Below are 21097 nucleotides of genomic sequence, written 5' to 3' on the forward strand. Positions count from 1 at the left end.
CCCCAACCCCGCCCCGAACCCCAACCCCGCCCCTAACCCCAACCCCGCCCCTAACCCCAACCCCGCCCCTAACCCCAACCCCGCCCCTAACCCCAACCCCGCCCCTAACCCCAACCCCGCCCCTAACCCCAACCCCGCCCCTAACCCCAACCCCGCCCCTAACCCCAACCCCGCCCCTAACCCCAACCCCGCCCCTAACCCCAACCCCGCCCCTAACCCCAACCCCGCCCCTAACCCCAACCCCGCCGCTAACCCCAACCCCGCCCCTAACCCCAACCCCGCCCCTAACCCCAACCCCGCCCCTAACCCCAACCCCGCCCCTAACCCCAACCCCGCCCCTAACCCCAACCCCGCCCCTAACCCCAACCCCGCCGCTAACCCCAACCCCGCCCCTAACCCCAACCCCGCCCCTAACCCCAACCCCGCCCCTAACCCCAACCCCGCCCCGAACCCCAACCCCGCCCCGAACCCCAACCCCGCCCCTAACCCCAACCCCGCCCCTAACCCCAACCCCGCCCCTAACCCCAACCCCGCCCCTAACCCCAACCCCGCCCCTAACCCCAACCCCGCCCCTAACCCCAACCCCGCCCCTAACCCCAACCCCGCCCCTAACCCCAACCCCGCCCCTAACCCCAACCCCGCCCCTAACCCCAACCCCGCCCCTAACCCCAACCCCGCCCCTAACCCCAACCCCGCCGCTAACCCCAACCCCGCCCCTAACCCCAACCCCGCCCCTAACCCCAACCCCGCCCCTAACCCCAACCCCGCCCCTAACCCCAACCCCGCCCCTAACCCCAACCCCGCCGCTAACCCCAACCCCGCCCCTAACCCCAACCCCGCCCCTAACCCCAACCCCGCCGCTAACCCCAACCCCGCCCCTAACCCCAACCCCGCCCCGAACCCCAACCCCGCCCCGAACCCCAACCCCGCCCCGAACCCCAACCCCGCCCCGAACCCCAACCCCGCCCCTAACCCCAACCCCGCCCCTAACCCCAACCCCGCCCCGAACCCCAACCCCGCCCCTAACCCCAACCCCGCCCCTAACCCCAACCCCGCCCCTAACCCCAACCCCGCCCCTAACCCCAACCCCGCCCCTAACCCCAACCCCGCCCCTAACCCCAACCCCGCCCCTAACCCCAACCCCGCCGCTAACCCCAACCCCGCCCCTAACCCCAACCCCGCCCCGAACCCCAACCCCGCCCCGAACCCCAACCCCGCCCCGAACCCCAACCCCGCCCCGAACCCCAACCCCGCCCCTAACCCCAACCCCGCCCCTAACCCCAACCCCGCCCCGAACCCCAACCCCGCCCCTAACCCCAACCCCGCCCCTAACCCCAACCCCGCCCCTAACCCCAACCCCGCCCCTAACCCCAACCCCGCCCCGAACCCCAACCCCGCCCCGAACCCCAACCCCGCCCCGAACCCCAACCCCGCCCCGAACCCCAACCCCGCCCCGAACCCCAACCCCGCCCCGAACCCCAACCCCGCCCCTAACCCCAACCCCGCCCCGAACCCCAACCCCGCCCCGAACCCCAACCCCGCCCCGAACCCCAACCCCGCCCCGAACCCCAACCTTGCCCTAAACCTGTTCACCTTCATGCCGTCCCCACTCACACCACCACCTCCTTTGAAAAACCCCATCCCGAACCCCACCCAGAACCCTTTCTCTTGCCTGGCACTTGCGAGATAGGGTTTGTGTGCTTGTTTTGCGTGAGTGTTCGTCGCTTGGGATCTTCAATTACAATCAAAAAGCATTTCTGACTTCTTGCCGAGCCCCACCCCTGTTGACATTGAGATTGTATGAAAGGAGCTGTTATATCTGCTGTACTTATTTTTGTTATTATTGATTCATCGGTTATTTTTGGCCGTAAGTTACTCTCACGGTATACGTGCATCAAATCGTGTGTGTGTGTGTGAAGACAGCAATTTATGATCTGTTTAGTATATCGGAATCAAATATTTATACTGGAGGAATCCAAAAAGCTATAAAGCTCTTTTTCACATGTCCAGATCGTATGCTTTGTGAAACAATTAGGAGGTGAGCTTTTACATTGGGGGTAGAATGGTGGCACAGTGGTTAGCTCACTACACTACCAATCGTGGAACCTGATTTCGATTCTCTGCCATGGCAAATATGAGTGGCTCTGAATATCTGAACTTGACCCCAACCCCATCACTAACCCGCAGTGACCAGCGTGGTGAAGTATGGTCAAACAGCTTTCATAACCGATGCGGTGTCAGGAGGCCTTCATCCGGTAGTGGATTCGTAAAGTCTGATCAATTGTTTGTTTAATTCGCATATTAAGCACGTACAGTAAGTCCTCGTTTAACGCGGCAGATGTGTTCCTGAAAATTTGCGTGGCAACTGAAAAACGCGTCAAGCGAAAACAATTTCCCCGTAAATAATTTCACGACACGACGCACAAGCAGGGGAGTTGGCGGGACAAATAACTGTGTTACTGTACCGTTCAGCCATGCAGCTCAAGAAATCGGTTCGTAGTCGACCGCTCAGGAATCGTGTTATTACGGCGCGCATTTTGCGTTATATCGGTGCGCTGTTCCGCCTTAAAATGGTTCGTGTTGTGTGTTATATCGGTGCATGTTCCGCGTTATAAGCGCACGTGGTTCCACGTTATAACGGGGTGCATTTTATCATCGTGCGCATTCCGCATTGTGCGAAAAGTGTTCCCGAATGGAAGAACCGCGTTATGGTGTGAACACCGCCACACGCTAAGCGAGGACTCGCCGTCGACGGAAGTGACTTTTGTGTACCACGTTGCCCCCCCCCTCCGTTCACCTGGGGCACGTAGACCCCCCGGACATGTCGCTTGCCAGTTTCTGAAAATTCTGAAGCCCCGTAGGTTGTCCCCGTGAGGTCCAATAATTGCTGTCCCCTTGGTCGCCCACTCGCGTTCCATTATTCCGGCCGAAGTTTCAAACCCATTACGCTGATTGCGACTGGTTGCCTTTCCCACAGAAAAAAAAGCCCAACGTTTTCGGAGCCACTTTAAGGATTGTCATCATGTGCTTGTGTCTCTTCATCTTCCGTGCATTTATGTATTGGGTAAAACAAAAAACCCCCACGCGCTCACAATGTCACTGTGTTCTTTAAAGTAATTGAATTGAGTTAAATAGCGAATCCATTAGCAAGGAATGTTGAGTTGGCCGATCCGTATGGATTACAGTGGCCACAAGCCCTAATTGAACGCAATCATCTTCAGCCCGCTGCAATTTGCGCAAACATTCGCCAACGACGGTAATAGTTTGACGTTCAGAAGCTGTAACATTTACAGCTGTTTGTCAACCCGCTGCTGGATGACGGCCTCCACTGGCCCTGCTGGTCATGTGGTTAGTTTAACCACACTCACCATGCTGATGATCACTGTTAGTTATGGGGAAGAGGGGAACCAGCACTGGTTCAGACATCACCCCCCCACCCCCACCCTACCCCCGGCTGGACGTCAGCTGTAGCCAGGAGTCGAACTCGGTTTGCCGGGTTAGCGGCCAGTTGCACGAACCTCTGCGCGACCCCAGCCGCGATCGTGGCTGCCGCTTCACGCGACGTTCCGCCGAGCCGAAGACAGGTGGCCCGTCAACTTAGCACCCCGGCGACGATGTCGCTTACGAGCGAGGCGTAGGCGGCCAGCTTTGTCACGAGCGTCAAGCCGATGCATCGTGAGAGCCCAGCTTTAACGGGCGACGCTTTGAACGCGATTGCGTCCTCGGCATCCGTTTCATCAGCCTCGCCTCGTAAACGAGCTGACTCGCCGCCATGTGACCTTAGCCCCCATGCCTCGCCGCTGCTGCCGCTCGTCAAAGCCGAGCGTGCCTATCTGGGGCCCGTTTGGCGCGCGGCGGAAAGGTCGATCGCGATCGATTGAATTTTTTTGCGTAATCTGCTCGCGCGTTTGGTGTTGGGCCCCGGTGGCGGTGCTGGAGATGGCGGGGGGAGCGGTACGGTACACGGAGCGGTACACAGAGCGGTACGGTCGCATGTTCCGACGCCGGTCGGCCTTGCTGGGCCGTGCCCCGGCTACGGGCTCCCGGCTCGCTCGACGCTGCCAAGGGCTCGCCAGCGCCCATGAGCCGATGGGCATCGTGGAAATGGGGGTGGGGGGGGGGTGCCGTGGTTATCGAGCGCACTGTGTCGCGAACCCGTTGGACTCGAGTTGGGTTCACGGCGACCATCGGGCTCGAAGCGCAGAGCACTGCAGCACCACCAGGCCAGGGTCAACGAGGCAATGATGTTGAGTTGGTGCAGATGTTTCTTCACAGCTGCTGAGAACTGCTGTGCTTATTGGGGGGCTGGGGGGGGTGGTGGGTGGCGCTGTGGTTTGCACACCTCGCTATAAACCTGGCAGTCGGAGTTTGATTCCCGGCCACTTCCGACATCGGTGGTGGTGAGTGATGCCTGAAGCAGGCTTGGATGCCTTCCATCAGCAACCCGCACTCATCGGCGTGGTGAAATATGGTCAAGCGACCCCCATGACCAGCACGCTGCGGGGAGGCCTCCATCCAGCAGTGGATTGGCAAAGGGCTGTAGATGATTTATTATTGCATTGATAGAACGTCAATTTCATATCCTCACGCGCCTCGCCGAAGATTAAATGAATGAGCGCTGTTATTAAACGGCTTTTGAATAATGAATTCGCTCTTAATGCGCGTTTAAAAACCCCACGGCAATCACAGCTTTGTAAATTTTAAACCAACAGAGTGCTCGTGCGTGCGACGTGGAGCGGCGCGTCCCGTCGCGCGCACCTCATTCACCCCACTGTTCCCATTCTTCATGCGCAGCGGCCGTGAGGTGCGCAGCGTCCAGCCCCGAGCGTCTGCGAGCATTCTTATCTCTCGCCTGGGGGGGGGAGGAGGAGGAGGGAGAGGGAGGGAGGGAGAGTCGGGTGTTTGGCAGGCAGCTGCGAGCGAGCCGAGGCGGAAGTGGTTTTAGGCACGGGTACAGAAATGTGCTCCTCATCTTGGCTTTATCGGCACGCACGTGCCCAAATTTCAAGAGCAACACGTAGGCAGCGCCGAGCCAGATGGGGATAAACGGGGGCCCTGCGCTGGGAGCCAGATGTGAGTGGGCGTAAAGACGCTGTCTGTAGAATGGTCTCTCGGATACCTTCGTGTGGGTGAGCTCCTAAAAAAGCGGGCTCAAGTGACTCCCCTGCTCAAGCAACGTGTGGTGCGTTGTGGTGCTATTTGAGCCATTGGTGGACATTCCACATTCTCATGGCAAACGGCCAGCGTGGTTCGTAAGTCGGAGGGTGTTCGGCCGTTTGGGTGGCCTCGAGTCAGCGGGAAATGTTACTGTGACCATTGGTGACTTGCTGCAAAGTGGTACCAATTTTATTGACCCCACCAGAATGATTGGCTGAGTTGACCCACAACCGGGATTTTAGCTCACAGCTTTTCAATTGAGTTCAGCACCGCAACAAGGACTCCCTGGCCGTATAACAAAGGTAGCGTTAGTGTTATTAAGATGTTTAAATAAACGCTGACTGCTTAGGAACAGAATTTCTTTGATGACGACAAGTCAGTTTTTTCCCCTGATTTCCAGTTGACTCTGTGATGCGGTTAACCGTTCATTGAGGATGACTTGGGTCATGTGACGCGCATGCTTACCAACCACATGGAGCCGGCGAGATGTTAACTACCTCGACTGGTATACAGCTGGTCGTGGGTTCGATCCCAACCCTGACGCCTGCTGCTGTATAGTTGGACTTTGCAAATTCTCTCCGTGTTCGTGTGGATGTTTTTTCTCAAGATCCTCCAGTTTTCCCTTTCGCATTTAGAAGCAATTTGGGAATATTCTCGAAACCCCCCCCCCCGCCCCCCACCCCCAGTTGCGCGGTGACCCCGGCGCATACGTAAGGCCTCCCGTTGGCGGTGATGTCGGTGCGAAGATTAGAGGAAGGATAAGAAAAGCGGAAGCGTTTTATCCGCCTACAGAGCGAGCGTTTGGCGCGCGCCGTGTTTGCGCGCCGCGTGCCCTGGGCTCCCTGGAAAGGCGTGGAAGAAATGCGGCCTGAAGTTGTGGATCTCTGTGAGAGGGAAACTCGCGTGGGCCACTAGGGGAATCGGTGTGAACACAGCCAGGCGGGGAGTGTTTCTCTGACTGGACGAGCATTGGTGTGGGAAGCGGTGGCACAGTGGTCTGGCGTACTGCGCTACCAACGCGGCGACCAGAGTTCGAGTCCCGCTCACGGCTAACACCGGTGACGATTATCTGAACCTGTCCTGGGCTCTCCCCTAGGTCGACTCGGCCTCAAAATGAGACAAAAGCGGCCCGCCGTGGTTCTGCCCACCCGCCCAACTCGTGTGCCGTGCCGGCCTTCATAGACGCTCTCTAACAGCGCTTTCCCCAACATTGTTAAGGCGATACGGGGGATCTTTGTCTTTGCAACGGTGGAGATTCCACGTTCCCATAGCGGGTGCCGGTCTAGCCAGAGGAAGACCACCGTTGGCTGCATCTTTTTCTCATCCCTTCACCTGTTTTTAGGGGCTCTGCGGGGAGCGCGACCGTTGCCTTCACCGATTTCTCCTTGCGGCGGTCTCTCCACTTCTCTCTGTCCTTGCGTCCCGTCCGTGCCAGCTGGATCGCGGTTTTCCTCTTCTTTGCAGCCCCGTCACCCATTCGTCCTGGCCACGTGTTTTAAATATTGGAGTTTCCTACACTTGACCCGACTCGGCCGGCCTTGATCCTTTGACGGTGCCTCCTGAGCCGACGACCCCTCATGGGCAATTGAACTCCGGGACCATTTCGCTTACGAGTCGCGTCGCTCCATGCCTCGTCTCGTTATTCAGGGCGCGTGGATGCGGGGCGGTGTGCGGGGCAGCACGTAAGCTCCCCCCCACCCCCCCCGAATGCCCGACACCTTCCGTCGGCAGACCACCAGATGGTGCGCTCAGATCGACGGTGAGGCGGTCAGAATAAACACGCTTCACTCTGAAGATGTTTCAAGTGGACCAGCGGCGCTGCTAAATAAGTAATCGCTAAAAGATGATGAAAAACGAATCCTGAATTCATTCACCCCAAGGCCAACCTGCCGAGATTCTCAAGACTCCTATTTTCGGAGGGTTCTGCGTTGGGTCATCTGGCCAATTTGTTTTTAACTCGACAGCACGCAGAGTGTGTGCATGTTCTCTTCATGAACATGTAAGTTGCCTTGTAAGCTTTCGTTTTTATTCGGTGCAGTCCAGCGAACGGCGCGGAGGGGTGGCGACCAGCGGAGGCTCGTGCCGTTGCGATACGAACCCGGCCACGGCTGGCATCAGTGGCGCGTGGCACCTGGGACCCCATCGCCCACGTCGCCGACCCGTGCCCACCGGCGCGGTTAAGCAAGGGCAAAACGACGCGCCGTGACCTGTGTTGATTGACCCGAGGGATGTTGTACACAATTATTTTTTAAGGCCGAGAGACAACTGGTGGGGTATGGTGTGTCCGCATGTGGTTCCGATCTTCTCACGTCTTTGTACGATATTCGTCGTGATCCTGATGTGATCGTGCGATGGTTATCGAGAGGGCATTTGTGAAGCGGCTTATCGTTTAAAAGGGACGATTAATCACTTCCTGAACACGTGCTTTCTCTTTGGAGAAGGAAACATGATGTGAAAACAGCCCTCGAAGCTTCGAGTTGAAGCTAACTCGATTTTGTAAAATGTTTGAAAGCGTCTTTTAGTGTACCGCAATGTGTCCCCTGTCATTATTATAATATTGCGTTTCAAAAAAAGGCTCATTTAGTTAAAGATGTAATTAATTTGTTTTTTAACGTTTGGCACAGCTTTTAGTGGCCAGTATATATCCTGGCCACTTGATTCAAACATTTTCAGATGTTTTATTATTTTTTGTTCTTTCGGTAAAGTCACGTAGAAGGGAAATAATAAAATAATAAAAATATATAACAATAAAAAAATCACCTGATGATGATTGCTTGTGTTGCAGTCGAAACGTCGTGAAATTTTTTTATTGTTTAATATTGTTATTATTTTATTATTTCCCTTCTACGTGACTTTACCGAAAGAACCAAGAATATGAATCCCTGCAGTCACGAAAGCTTTAAATCAAAAGATGTTTTGTTGTTAATTAATGTGTGGCGGTCAGGTGGTGGTGGTGCGGCGGTTAGCGCATCACGCAGTAAAGCCGGCTAACATCGGCGGCGATCGACCTCTGAACCGGTCTTGCCTCCCCATAACAGGCCCCCCACCCCTTTAATTCTCCAACCGACATTGACCAGCATAGTTACGTATCGTCAAATAACTCCGCCGACGCGCATCGCAGCATGCGGAGCGCCGCTTATATGTACGCATGTTGAACGTCTTTCGCACCGTACGTAGTCAGCCGTGCTCATCGGATGTGCGGGGGAAGGACAAGAAACTAAACGCGAAAAGCAGTTCTAAAGAAATTAGTTTTCTAGATGATGATTTAAAAGTGCGTAGCTCCAGTGGCTTCCTAATATCGGAAGGGAGAGCATTCCAGACAGCCGCAGAAGCGCGTCTGAAAGTGCGAGATGCGGTGGCCGTCTTTATTCTATGGCGAGCCAAAATCCGCGTGATGGTTTATACTCATTGACGAGATCAGCGAGGTATCGTGGTTCATTTGTGGGAAGCACTTTGTGTGTAATAAATGCGACCCTATAATTGAGGGCTGTAAATATGAGAACGTTTATGAACATTAACAAAGGTACACAGAAATGCTGAAGCTGTTAGTTTCCAGCTCGGATATCTCCTGTTTGCCGACCTAAGGCAGTGCAGGAAATTCCACATGCCTCTGGTCGGGCGGTGGGAGAATTCATACCACAGGACAAACGCTGTCGACAAAGCGGTGCTTGTTTTATCGACCATTGGAGGAGTGGTGTGCTGAGGCGACCCCTGACTGGGATTTTGAACTTGCATTTTTAATGTTGCAAGTCTTGTCAACGGAGTGCAGTGCGTGATAGTGTTACGTACGCGTTCTCAAAGCAAATGATCGATGAGTTTTCTGGGGAAAAAAGTTTCAATGTTTTTTAAACGCGATTGTCTGTAACATGACCTAATCACAGTTACCTATTTACTGGATCTATAAAAAAACCCAACTCTCCCTTGCAAAAGAGAGAATTCAATTTCGTGGTGCGTTCCCGCGGTTAAATAAAGGATGCGGCGGCCGCAGTAGTTCCGACCGGTCGTCGAATTCCAAAACTCCGTGCGGCGCAATCGATTTCATCATCCGCGCTGAGGAATCGCAACACGGGCAGATGATTTCACTGCTTTGTGCAATTTGACTAATGTCTTGATTATTATTCATTTTATTACTGTTCAGTCTTGAAACGAAATGATTTCCAAATCAATGACGCTCAAAAAGCCCCAAGTGGGTGATGGCTTTGCTGTTGTTGCTGTTGTTGTTGTTGTTAGGGAGAAGGGGGGAGGGGGGGGTCATGGAGAGTGGGCTATGGGGGGGGGGGTAGTGGTGGGGGGGATGGGGGGGGGGGGCTAGTGATGGTGGGGGGATAGGAAGTGAAAGAGCCCCCCGGAGAAAGAGGGGGGGGGTAAAGTTTATTATATATTTATTTGTTTTCTCCTTCTAAGCCCTTCGTAAGGACTGACCCAGCAAACGAAAGTGGGGGCATTACGGCACTCACGCGGCTATTTTCCTGCCCCCCCCCCCCCCCACCAAAACCTGTCCTTGGCCTCCGCGTGGGCCCGCGTCTAAGTGGACAAACAGCCGGGGACTTAAGCGGCGGCGGCAGCGGCAAAGTGCCACCAAATGAGCGCAAACAAAAAAAAGGCAAAATTGCACCTTTCCCCCCCCGCCGCCCCGCCCCGCAAAATTGCGGTCGAAAACTTCTAAAGCAAGCGGGGAGTAATTGAAGCACTGGGGAACAGCATTTAGTTTGTTTTAGAGCCATTTACGCCGCCCCCCCCCCCCCACCGCCGCTGCCGCCGCAGCGATTCACCGCTCGTTTCCTGGCGATGCCTTGCTCTGGCGGAGCGAGCGCGCGATGGGCGAGCGCGCGGGCGCTTTTATGCCGAGGCGTTTTTTTTTCTTTTTCCGCCCCCTTTTCCCGCTAACGCCGCACTCCGCTAATGCCTCTAATGCAGTCAAATGAGTCGGATTGTTTCATGCGAGAAGTAATTTTGGCCAATTTCGGTGGCTTTTTGCGCTTCTCCCTTCTATCTCGCTCCCCCCCCAGCCTCCTCCCCCCACACCCATCCCTTCCCACCCACCCCCACGGCCCAACGAATTGCCGCCCTCCTCCCCCTCTGCAGAACTTGCGTTATCCCCCTTAGGCTGCCCTTGAGGGGGGGGTGGAGCGGGTTCAGGCGCGCTGCGCGCCGTTTCGCGATCGTTGCGGCCCCTTTCGTCTCTTTGCGCTTCGTTTTCCGTGAAGTTTGACGCCCGGGTCGGGCAGTTCGGCTCTTTGGGTAGGTGGTGGTGGTGGACTGGTAGCTTGATCAGCTGTTGGGCGTTGTGTGGTTGTGCGTCCGTTTGTGTGTCCGTTTGTGCGTCCGTTTGTGCGTGCGTGCACCTGGCCTGGCACAGGCGCCGTGGTGGCGTCTTCACGTGGACATTTATAGCAGCCAAATACTCCTAAACGCGTGATGTTGATTCTAAATGTGGGGGGGGGGGGAAATCAGAGGACCCGGAGAAAAATCCACGCGACCACGGTGAGAGAGACACCGCAAATTCAACATATACAGGTGTCAGCGTCGGGACCGAACCCACATTCTCCTCTATGCCAGGCGAGGTAGTTTAAGGATCTCACCACCGCGATTTGGAATCCAGGCCGGAAGTTGACTCCTCATCCTCCGTGCGAATGTCTGTTGAATAAGTGCCACTTTGTGGGAAGACGGCGGCTAGTCATTACGGAGGTTTTGGTCCCTGCCATAGGAACGTGGAGTTGCTGCTGCTGCCTTAGAATAGCCGGTGGAGGTGTGTGCTGTCCTGTTGCTGGTTTGAGCAGGGAGACCCTTAGGCCCCCGTCACTGTGTTTTTTCCACCACAATACCGACGCTAACCGCTTACAACCTAAAATTAATGGAATACGCACCTTGAACATTGTTTATTTTGTAAGGTGCAATCACATGTTGTTAATTGCTGGTTCACGCACGTGAGATTTCTTAACATTTCTTTATTTTCATTACTTTTGTGAGACTGCGTGCAATTGAAGCTTTGCGGTATCTTATTAACAACAAAAAGCCTTTGATTAGACTAATTGATGGGTTCTGTTATCAAGGGTCCTTGGAGTGTTATGTGCAAGGGTGTGTGTGTGTGTGTGCATGAGCACGTGTGTGCGTGCACAACACCAGTGACGATTATACACTGGTCAACACACTTTTTCTGGCATAAGGTTTTAAGGTAATTTTGGGGTGCTGATTCCAAATCTGGCATCAGTTTTTGTCTATCACATCAGGTTTTTGAGATATCAAATATTGCATTTTCAATAAAAACTGCAGAAGAAAAATATTAAATAAATGTGGATATCTACGTAAAATGATATTATAAACACACTATCCTAAAAATACAGCACCATATTTTGACACTAAAGCAGTCACTGACTCGCAACAACTTGCAATCATAAGTGACAGAGTTAATTTCGGGTAAAATCAATGAAAATGGGGTATGCCGATAGCATAAAAATGAAATTAGTCTAAAACAGCTGCAAAAGTCCAGGCCAGAAAAAAATGTTTTTTTGTTGTTGTTGACCAGTGTTTTCTGAACTTGTCCTGGGCCTCCCCGAAGTCAACTCGGCCTCAAATGAGTGCCAGGTCTCTAAACATCGCCACTCGGGAGACACAGGTGGCCACCCACCCCCTCGTGTGCCGTGACGGCCTTCATAGGTGCTCACCAACAGCACTTGCCCCAGCAGTGTGCTCAGGCTATACGGGGATCTTTGTGGTGGTGGTGGTGGCGGCGAGGGAAGCAGTTGCATAATGGTTCACGCACAGCACTACAGATCTCACTAACCTGAGTTCGATTCCTGCTTATGATACTTAACACCAGTGACCAGCGATATCCAAACTCGAGTGAGTCCGTGACCAATCTACCACCCACACCCAGTGCCGTATATGTACGCGTGGTGGTGGTGGTGGTGGTGTAACCACCGTCGTTTATATGATGCCTTCACACATCCGACCCGTTCACCGGAACCGCCCGCGCCTCCGTCCCAAGCGACGGTCCGTCTCGGTGAGGGCGCGCGACGACATTGCAGGGTACGCGTTTTCCAACTTTTCCCCAACTCTCTCTCGCTCTCTCTCCCCGCGCGTAAAGACGGCTGGAATTATCGTGTGGTTGTAACCCCCTAAACCACCGTCCACCCCATGGGCAAGGATTCCCAGCTCCCTCCTCTCCCCACCAGACACGCGCCCACTGCCCTCCCCCCCTAATGCACGCGAGGTGTTGACAGCGCAGCGTAATTATAGGCAGATGATAGGAACCACATTAGGCACTTGTGCCGGGTAATTGTGCCACTTGTAGGCTTTTAGCGACAGGCTGTAGGCGACAAAAGCGCATTTGTATGACTCCGGTCCAAACAGGGCTAATCTCGGGGTCCTTAAGATGATTAAATGACTGCTGTTTTAAAGCTAATTTTACCCCGCCAGTGCGCTATTTGCTAATGATAAAATGTGCCTTTGAAATTGCCCGTGTGGGATAGAGTTTGAATAAATAGCATTAGAGAAGCCGCAAAATTGGCGGGTGCATTATGCTCGTATAATGCGAGCGGCGCATGTGAGCAGCGGGTTTTATTTTTATAACCCCCCCCCCCCCTCCGTAACACACCAGCATCCGCCGGGATAAAACGTCTCCTTTTTGATTGCAAAAAACTCGTACATTTGGCCTCATAAATGGTCTTTTGTTTGAGTTTTAAAGTGCGCGGAGGCCCTCTTTGTAATGTTTTGACAAAGTGGCTCTCTCGCTTCCTATTGTATCGGCGCGCCGGGCAAAGAAGCAAGAAAGCCGCGAGCGCACGCAGAGTAGCGCCGAGCAATTTCGCCGAGCGAGCGACTTGGCACGGTGTTTGTCCGCCGATGTAGCGCTACTTTTTGCAGCTCGTCGGCCATGATCGTCGTTCCGCTGTTGGATGAAGCGGTTTGTGTATCGGTGAGTGCTGAGTTGAGCTACGAACCCGGCGACTTGGGCCTCCCCTAGGTCGACTCGGCCTCAAATGAGTACCTGGTGCGGTGTTTGAACATCGCCGGTGGGGAGACAAAGGTGGCCGGGCGCGCTGCAGGCCACCCACCCCCTCGTGTGTCGTGCCGGCCTTCACAGGTGCTCGCTAGCAGCACTTGCCCCAACAGTCTGTTAAGCCTATACGGGGGATCTTTGTCTTTGTGCCCACCGATCTAGGGGTACTTTGCAGATCGTCGTCATCAACATCAGCCGTGATCAATCCACCGCTGGATGAAGACCTCCCCCTAGACATCGCCATCTGTCACGGTTTCCGCGATGCAGTAATCCCTCCCGCGCCTGCACATGAACTGAGTTCATCCGCTCCTGGTCCACGGTCATTCGAGCGTTGCTACGCACGACACACGGGCGTGCTTTAGACTCTTGCCACGTGGTATCATGCTCCAGTGGTTAGGCCGACAAATTCGGCATCTTTGGAATCGACTGATGGCAGTTGAGCCCTGGTGACGTAATAATAATTAACTGCCGATTGGGTTCACTACTGCAACTCCATCGAAATCACCTTCGGTTGCAAGTGCAGCCCACCGCAGCTCTTTAGCTGCGCGAGCAAACTTGCATTGCAGTTGAGAGATGTAGCCAAGTTTAGTTGCGGAACAAAATTGGATGCGACGGGCGGTTTTTTTTTGCAGGGGGGGGGTGCTGTGGTGGCTGGGGGAAATGTTAGCTACCTCACCTGGTATTCAGGAGGTCGTGGTTTGATCCCGACCCTGACGCCTGCTGTATATTTGGAATTTGCGTGTCTCTCTATCTCATCATCATCACGGTGGCGAGGAGATGTTAACTACCTCGCCTGGTGTACAGGAGGTCGTGGGTTCGAACCCGACCCTGACGTGTGTCTCTCTCTCTCTCTCTCCGTGGCCGCGTGGATTTTTCTCGCGGTCCTCCGGTTTTTCCCCTCCACATTTAGAATCAACATCACCCGTTTAGAGTATTTGGCTGCTATAAATTTCCGTGTGATAAGCCACTTTGGTGAGCTATCATTTGTGGCCAGGTCGCTTCTGAAAAAGAGCTACATAGCTCAGTGGGCCTTACCTGGTCAAGTAAAAATTGCTTATTTAGGTTAAATCTGTGCCGTCAGTGGCGACCAAGTTGAAAGCCTCCGATTACCGCGATTGGCTACGTACGTTGCGAAATAAGTTCAACATTCATACATATTTTGATAAACCGATTCAAACACGGGTTGCTTGCCTGGAATCGAAGCCAGAGTGTCAGCGGTGCCAGCGGTGGCGGCTCTGCACCCCGATCCCCCTGATCCCCCCCCCCCACTACCGAGCCTCCTCCCGGCCACCGCTACATATCCAATGTCCAATGTAGCTGGCTTCCGAATACATCTTGCACACTTTCTTTTCACGGTCGATTTGAACCAATTGTTCATAATAGAGGTTTTTGGGTATGATCGCGATCTAACCCAAAAAAACTCTATTGTGGATGATATTGGTCGCGAAAGCCTACGTGGTAAACTAAAAAAAAATGTTGCATTCGTGGCTTTCAGCTTTTAATGGGACCCTGCACTCTTGCGTGTATACGTGCGCGTAGGTGGGGCAGTGGTGAGTGTCGCTGCGCTACGAACCCGGCAACCAGGGTTCGATTCCCGCTTACGATCAACACTAGTCACGATTATTTGAACCGGGCCTTGGGCCTCCCCTAGGTCGACTCGGTGTGTAAATATTGACACTAGGGAGGCAAAGGCGGCCGGATGCGGTGCTGGCCACCCACTCCCTGGTGTGCCGTTCCGGCTTTCGTAGGTGGGCTCGCTAGCAGCACTCGCCCCAACAGTCTGTTAAGGCTATGGGGGGGGGGGAGGTAATCTTTGTCCGTATATATATTTTTATTTTGTTCTACCGTGCGTACACAGAGTAAACATGTGCGTAATGACCAATGATGGCTTCCGCACGAAGTGGCATTTACGGAACGAGGGTCTGAAATGCGCGCGCTTTTGAATGAGGTAAAAGCCGCTCATTGGAAAATCGCTGGGTCTTTAAGAGCAGGTGGTCGCCCCTGTGTGTGTGTGTGCGTGCGCGCGCGGAGGGAGCGGGGGGGCGGCATTGTGGGCTCGTCCGTGCGTGCTAATTGCCGCGGTGCATCACAGTCGCGGCCAGGAATATGCGCTGCCAGGTAAATGTCTTGTCGGCGTGAGATGGGCACGGGGCGTACGGGGCGCGGAGGGACGCGAGGTTTTTTTTTTGTCGACAAGTCCTCCTCCGGCTTTGCGCGCGTGTATGAAGACTTTTGGACGATGCTTTGTGTCGTGTATTGTGCACCGCAAGAGCAGTGCACTTGGGCCATTATTGATGCTCCAAGACTTTCACTTGCTGCCGGGAAGAACACCTTGTGCTGTTTCTCAACGCAGCGCGTGTCACTTTGCTGTCACGAGCAAAATCACCGTCCGTGCGAGTGACCCTATAGCCATGGCAACACTGGAGAGGCACTTGGTCTGGTTGAGTGTGTTTTCACCCAGATTTCGATGGTTAAAAAAAAAAAATCCATCATTGATATTTGTCTCACATCATTACATTGCCCGCATTAGCTACCTTGCACGTGAGACGCGATAAAACATCTGTCGCAATTTGAGCTCTGTTGCTAAGAAGAATTTTTTACATTTTCTCTTGGTTATAGCAAGACTGCTTACGCGTCAGGCCACGGACCTATCGACCACTCAACGTGTAAAGACACACGTGTGCCATTGGTCGGGTGGTTAACATCATCGTCGTTTGCCCCTTTCACGAGAACTGGATGTTTGATGACAATGCAGGAATCGCCCGCTATACACGAGGGTTGCGTTTCCTGGGGAAATGACACTTAATTCGATATTACTAAAAGCGAACTAATTCCCCGCAAGGCGTTATGTTATTGCTCGCTGACTTTTTTGTGTGGAAAAAAAACTGCGTGTCTGAAAGTGTACGAAAATACGTATGATTATAAGTTACGATACATTTAACTCATAATAGATACAAATAGTTTGATCAAACTTGTCAGAGTTGAAGAGCTTGCTGATCGAGGTCTATTGGGGTGAGCGCAGGAAGCTTGCCTCTTTTCTGGGCTCTTCTCTGGACCTTCTTGCTTGATCGCAGAGCATTTAAAAAGAAATCTGCCCAAAGACAGCTGGGGCAGCATTCTTCTTCAGCTCCTTGTACAGCTCCTTGTAGCAGTGATTGCCAGAGGTGGGACAAAGTCATTGTTATGCAAGTCCAAGTCGAGATGCAAGTCATCAAATTCATGACTCGAGTCTGACTCGAGTCCAAGTCACATGACTCGAGTCCACATCTCATAGGTGGGACAAAGTCATTGTTATGCAAGTCCAAGTCGAGTCGCAAGTCATCAAATTCATGACTCGAGTCTGACTCGAGTCCAAGTCACATGACTCGAGTCCACACCTCTGGTGATTGCCAGTTACTGTTGGTGGCGGTGGCGGTGGCATCGTTTCATCAACCTCTTCCTCAGGTCGTTGTTTCTCCAGCTGCCTCGGATCCTCAATTGACAGCTCCTCCTCAACATGGGACTCGCAAGCAACTCCATCACATTGTCTGATTCCACGACATTAATCTCTGCCGGCAACCAAACGGTGGATGAATTCTCATGATTTCAGGGTTACGATTCGACCCCAGAAGAATTCTAGATTTGAAGCTTTCGTGACTGCAAGTATTCATATTCTTAGGTTTTTTTCGGTAAAGTCACGTAGGTAAAAAATTTAAATGAAAATGAATAAAAGTTAAATAAAATAAAAATCACGACGTTTCGTTACCTACGTGACTTTACCGGAAAAAACCTAAGAATACCCAGAAGAATTGATTGTCCGTCTTGTTTCTACCCTCATTGGTATTGTTTCTTGCGTTAGTTTGTTCAGTCAGCCTGAATGTAGCAGCGTACGGTTTGCGTGTGTAATTAATACTTCCAGCGTTGTGATTCGATCCGCTTTTCATGAGTATCAGAATAAATTTTAGTCGATGGAAGAAAAAAAAACACTTGGACTTAAATTTTTCACCTAATTTAGTCCGTGAGCTAAAAGCGGCACTTACAACAATTGTCTCCATCGCTCACTCAAAATTGCATGAAATTAAGTTTCTGCTAAGAATTCAAGTTCTCGGCTGTAATGGGCATTTAATAAATTAACAAAACTACTTTCAAATTGTGCATTGCAGAGCGGGCTGCTTCACAAACAAGCGATGCGATGATGGAGTGAAGCACTTTGCTTGGGTCTCTTGATGTTTTAAAAGAGCGCTTTTAATCTAAGAGCGTTAATCCCTCAACCGACCATATTTCCCCGGCTCTTGTCACTTTTCAGTTTCTCCGCTCCGCTGCGCGCTTATCGCCGCGATCGGTCCGATGCGCAGCGCTTGAAAAACATTCGTCCACCGAGTCGCTGCCGCCTCAAGTCATTGATGAGCCCACGTCGTGAGCTACTCATTGAAACGGATTTATAAACAGACGTCCCTTTCTGTGTCTCCACCTGCATGTAAAATATTTTGTTATCCACATCAGCGGCCTATTATGGGCCTTCCAGGCCGATGCTATCCGGCGGCAGTGTTTGTTCAAGCGGACAGGCCGTTGACCGGTTTCGCCTTTCTCCGTCTCGGCAGCAGAATTCTCTTGCCGGTAACTTCCGGCAACCCGGCTGCGTTCATTTAGCAAGCTTGCCTCTGCTGATGAGTCCTCGAAGCTTGAGACCCCCATCCGGAGTGTTTGCATGCCTCAGCAGTCGAGGCATTGCTTGACCATTCTTCCCCGCTGCTTGGTGTGGGCTGGTGAAGGACCGCTTAGGATGTCACTCGCCACTGACGTTGGCCGTGGTCCAGGAATCGGACTCGGGTCGCCGGGTTCGTAGTGCGGTGTGCTGACCGCTGTGTGCCAGCGCTCTATGCCGCTGTGTGCCAGCTTTCCTAAAAGCCCATCTCTGTCATTCGTTGTCGTCGCAATCCGCACTTTGTTCAACCACCACCGCGCACTGCTGGCCACAACACTTCTCTTTCTGTTTATTTCCCTCGCGTTGCCACACTTTGGAAAATCCCTCCCTTTTTGCCGTCATCGTCTTCTTTACCGCACGCAATTCAAGGAACGCGGTAACCCCCGTCCGCCGCAGCTCCGACGGGCGCCGTTTGTTGCCGGAGGAATCGCTCGCTCGACGCGCATCGGAGCACGCGACTCTTGAGGAACGTCGCCGCAACGGCGCAGTGGCCCGCCGTCGTAACGCTCGATCCCTGGTCGCGTGTCGTGCCTTCGCAGGGTTCATGCCGCCGCATATGCCGGGACCCCCGCCGCCCATGGTCGTGCCACCGATGGACAGGTAAGAAACGTGCGCGCGTGTGGGTTCGCGGTGACCGCTTGGAGCAGAAGTGCGCGGTTCACATCTGGCGGGCCGCCCCGGTTAATACCGCCGGGCGTTATTGACCGTAAACAAAAACAAAAAATGCCGTCTGCTTTCACGGCAGACGTTTAAAGATCCCGTGACGGCATTCGAAGAGAGCTAGGCCATGGGGTACCGGCGTTACGGTGTTGCCAAATGCAGATGACTCGATTGGGATTACACGGAGCAACATCGTCCCCCCCCACTGAGAAACTACCGCGGACTCTGTCTGTAACACACAGCAGCGCCTTCCATCGCGTGTATGTATTTTTGTGTTTAGTTGGTTTTCCTGCCCCCCCGCACCTCTGATTATCGCGTATGGTGCGAAGAAAGTTCAACATGTTGAACTTCTTTCGCACCGTACGTTGCCAACCGTGCTAATTGGAGGTGGTGATAGCCTCACGCAATAAGAATGGCTCAAAGACCAAATGACTGAGTGACTCTTAATTAATATTGAGTGCCACTTTTGTTTTCGTATTGCGCTCGAAGGTAATTGTCAAGGCCCCCATGATCTTTTGGGCGCCACGGTTGGCGAGATGTTGACTACCTCGCCTGGTATGCAGGAGGTCGTGGGTTCGATCCGGACCGTGATGCCTGCTCTATACATTTGGAGTGTGCGTGTTCTCCGCCGTGGTCGTGTGAATTTTCCAACATGAGCTGTCGTTTGTGTGGCAGGTCACTTCTGAAATTGAATTTTCTATCGAGAGTGCACAGCTCCGCAGTGGCTTCCTAGCATCGGAAGGAAGAGCTTTCCAGACAGCCGCAGAAGCGTGTCTGAGAGCGCCGCGTGATGTGGTAACCACCGTCTTTGTGACCCTGCTCCCTTCCCCCGCCCGCGATCTCAACGAAAATGAACGGCGGTTTTTCCCGGGCGACCACCTCACCCCGCGCCGCTGCGTCTGCTTGTGTCCTCTCTTTGTGCCTCCTCAGCGGGCCCCCGCCAGGCTTCCCGAACCGCCCCCCGCCCATGCCGTTTGGCTACTCCAACGTCGGTGAGTTGGCCCGACCGAGAGGCCCTGGGGCTGCCCGCTCGACTTCTCCGTGGCCCCGTTGCACCGGGGCGGACGAAGCCGTATTCTCACGATGGTGGTGGTGATGGTGATTGCGCTATGACTGAAGATGCCACTTATGATACCGTTGATGCCGCTGCTGCTGCTGATGATGATGATGAAATTGGTGGTAATGCTGGATGATGCTTATTGGAGATATTGCTTGTGCTGCTGATGATGATAATGCGGATGCTGATATTGCTGATGCTGTTGCGGCTGATGATGATTCCCCTAGTGTTAATAATGATGGCGGTGTCAATGCTGCTGATGCTGATAACGCTGATGGAAATGATTTTCTACCACTCCCAGTGTTACTGATGGAAATGGTGCTCATGATGATGATGATGATATCGACGACACTGCCGATGATGACACTGCCGATGATGACACTGCCGATGATGACACTCATGACGACGATGATGGTGACACTGCTGCTGAGGTCACTGGCGACCCTGATGCCAACGATGCCCTGACTCCCCCCCCACCACCTCCCCCCTCCACCCCCCCCACCCCACCGTCGCCCCCCAGTCTCGTACCCGCCCGTGTCTGTCCCCGCGCCCTCGTGGGGCCCTCCGGCCGGAGCGTCCGTCGACAAACCGGGCCCCATCCAGGGCAGCGCCATGGTGGTGGTGGGCGGCCCCGGTGGCCCCGTCGGCCCCGGTGGCCCCGCTGGCGGCGGCCCCGCTGGGAACCCCGGTGGAGGGGTGGGAGGGATCGGAGGCGGCGGGGGAGGCCCGGGAGGCCCCGGAGGCCTGGGCCCGCCCGGCGGAGGGGCGTCGCCCTGGGACCGCGAGCGGTTGACCACGTCCCGGGACGGACACACGCGCAGTCCGTCCGTCAGCAGCTACGTCAGGTGAGCGCACACGCGCAGGAGGGGAGGGGGGGGGGGGAGTAGGGGGGGGGGAACGGGTCGTGGGGAACTGTGCGGCGTCGCTGGCGAGGTGGCACCGGTGAGATGACAACGCCGGTCATCCGGTGGACGGCGCCTCAAGGCGATGCCACTTCAACTAAAACTAAACTCACCATTGGAACCTCCTTTGCCAGTAGCAAAATATGATGATTGGTTTTGTATCCTTTTATCTGGCAACAAAACTGACTAAAATATTTTAATTTTACCAGGTAAGGCCCACTGAGCTCATGTGGCTCTTTTTCAGCAGCGATCAGGCCATCACAAATGATAGCTCAACGAAGTGGCTTTTCATCGTGTGGACCAGTTATAGCAATAGGTAAATACTCTTAACGCACGGTGATTCTAAATCGGAGGAGCCGGAGAAAGGTGCACGTGACCACGGCGAGAGAACACGAACACTCCAGATATACAGCAGGCGTCGGGGTCGGGATGGAACCAGCACGACCTGCATACCAGGTGAGGTAGATAACATCTTGCCCAAAGAGTTGAGGCTTCTAACATTGAAACACAGGGGCTGTTGGGCAGCAGTAGCAGCAGCTGCAACTTGATTATGTCAGTGTTGCGGTTCGTGCAAAATGGGATAATGTCTCTTTCCCAGGAGGTTCCTAACGGCCGTGTCATACACACGGTGCCGG

General features: G+C 53.8%; 1 protein-coding gene across 1 annotated transcript in view; it reads left to right on the forward strand.

Moving 5' to 3' along the window:
- Positions 1–21097, forward strand: part of FIP1L1 (factor interacting with PAPOLA and CPSF1) — a 53134-nt gene that overhangs the window by 21548 nt on the left and 10489 nt on the right. Inside the window, exons 11-13 of the mRNA XM_078863400.1 lie at positions 18383–18443; positions 19434–19495; positions 20081–20405. Coding sequence (XP_078719526.1) covers positions 18383–18443; positions 19434–19495; positions 20081–20405 — 448 coding nt within the window. The remainder of the gene's footprint in view (positions 1–18382; positions 18444–19433; positions 19496–20080; positions 20406–21097) is intronic.

Source organism: Lampetra fluviatilis, chromosome 15 (genome assembly GCF_964198595.1).
Source record: "Lampetra fluviatilis chromosome 15, kcLamFluv1.1, whole genome shotgun sequence".
NCBI lineage: Eukaryota > Metazoa > Chordata > Hyperoartia > Petromyzontiformes > Petromyzontidae > Lampetra > Lampetra fluviatilis.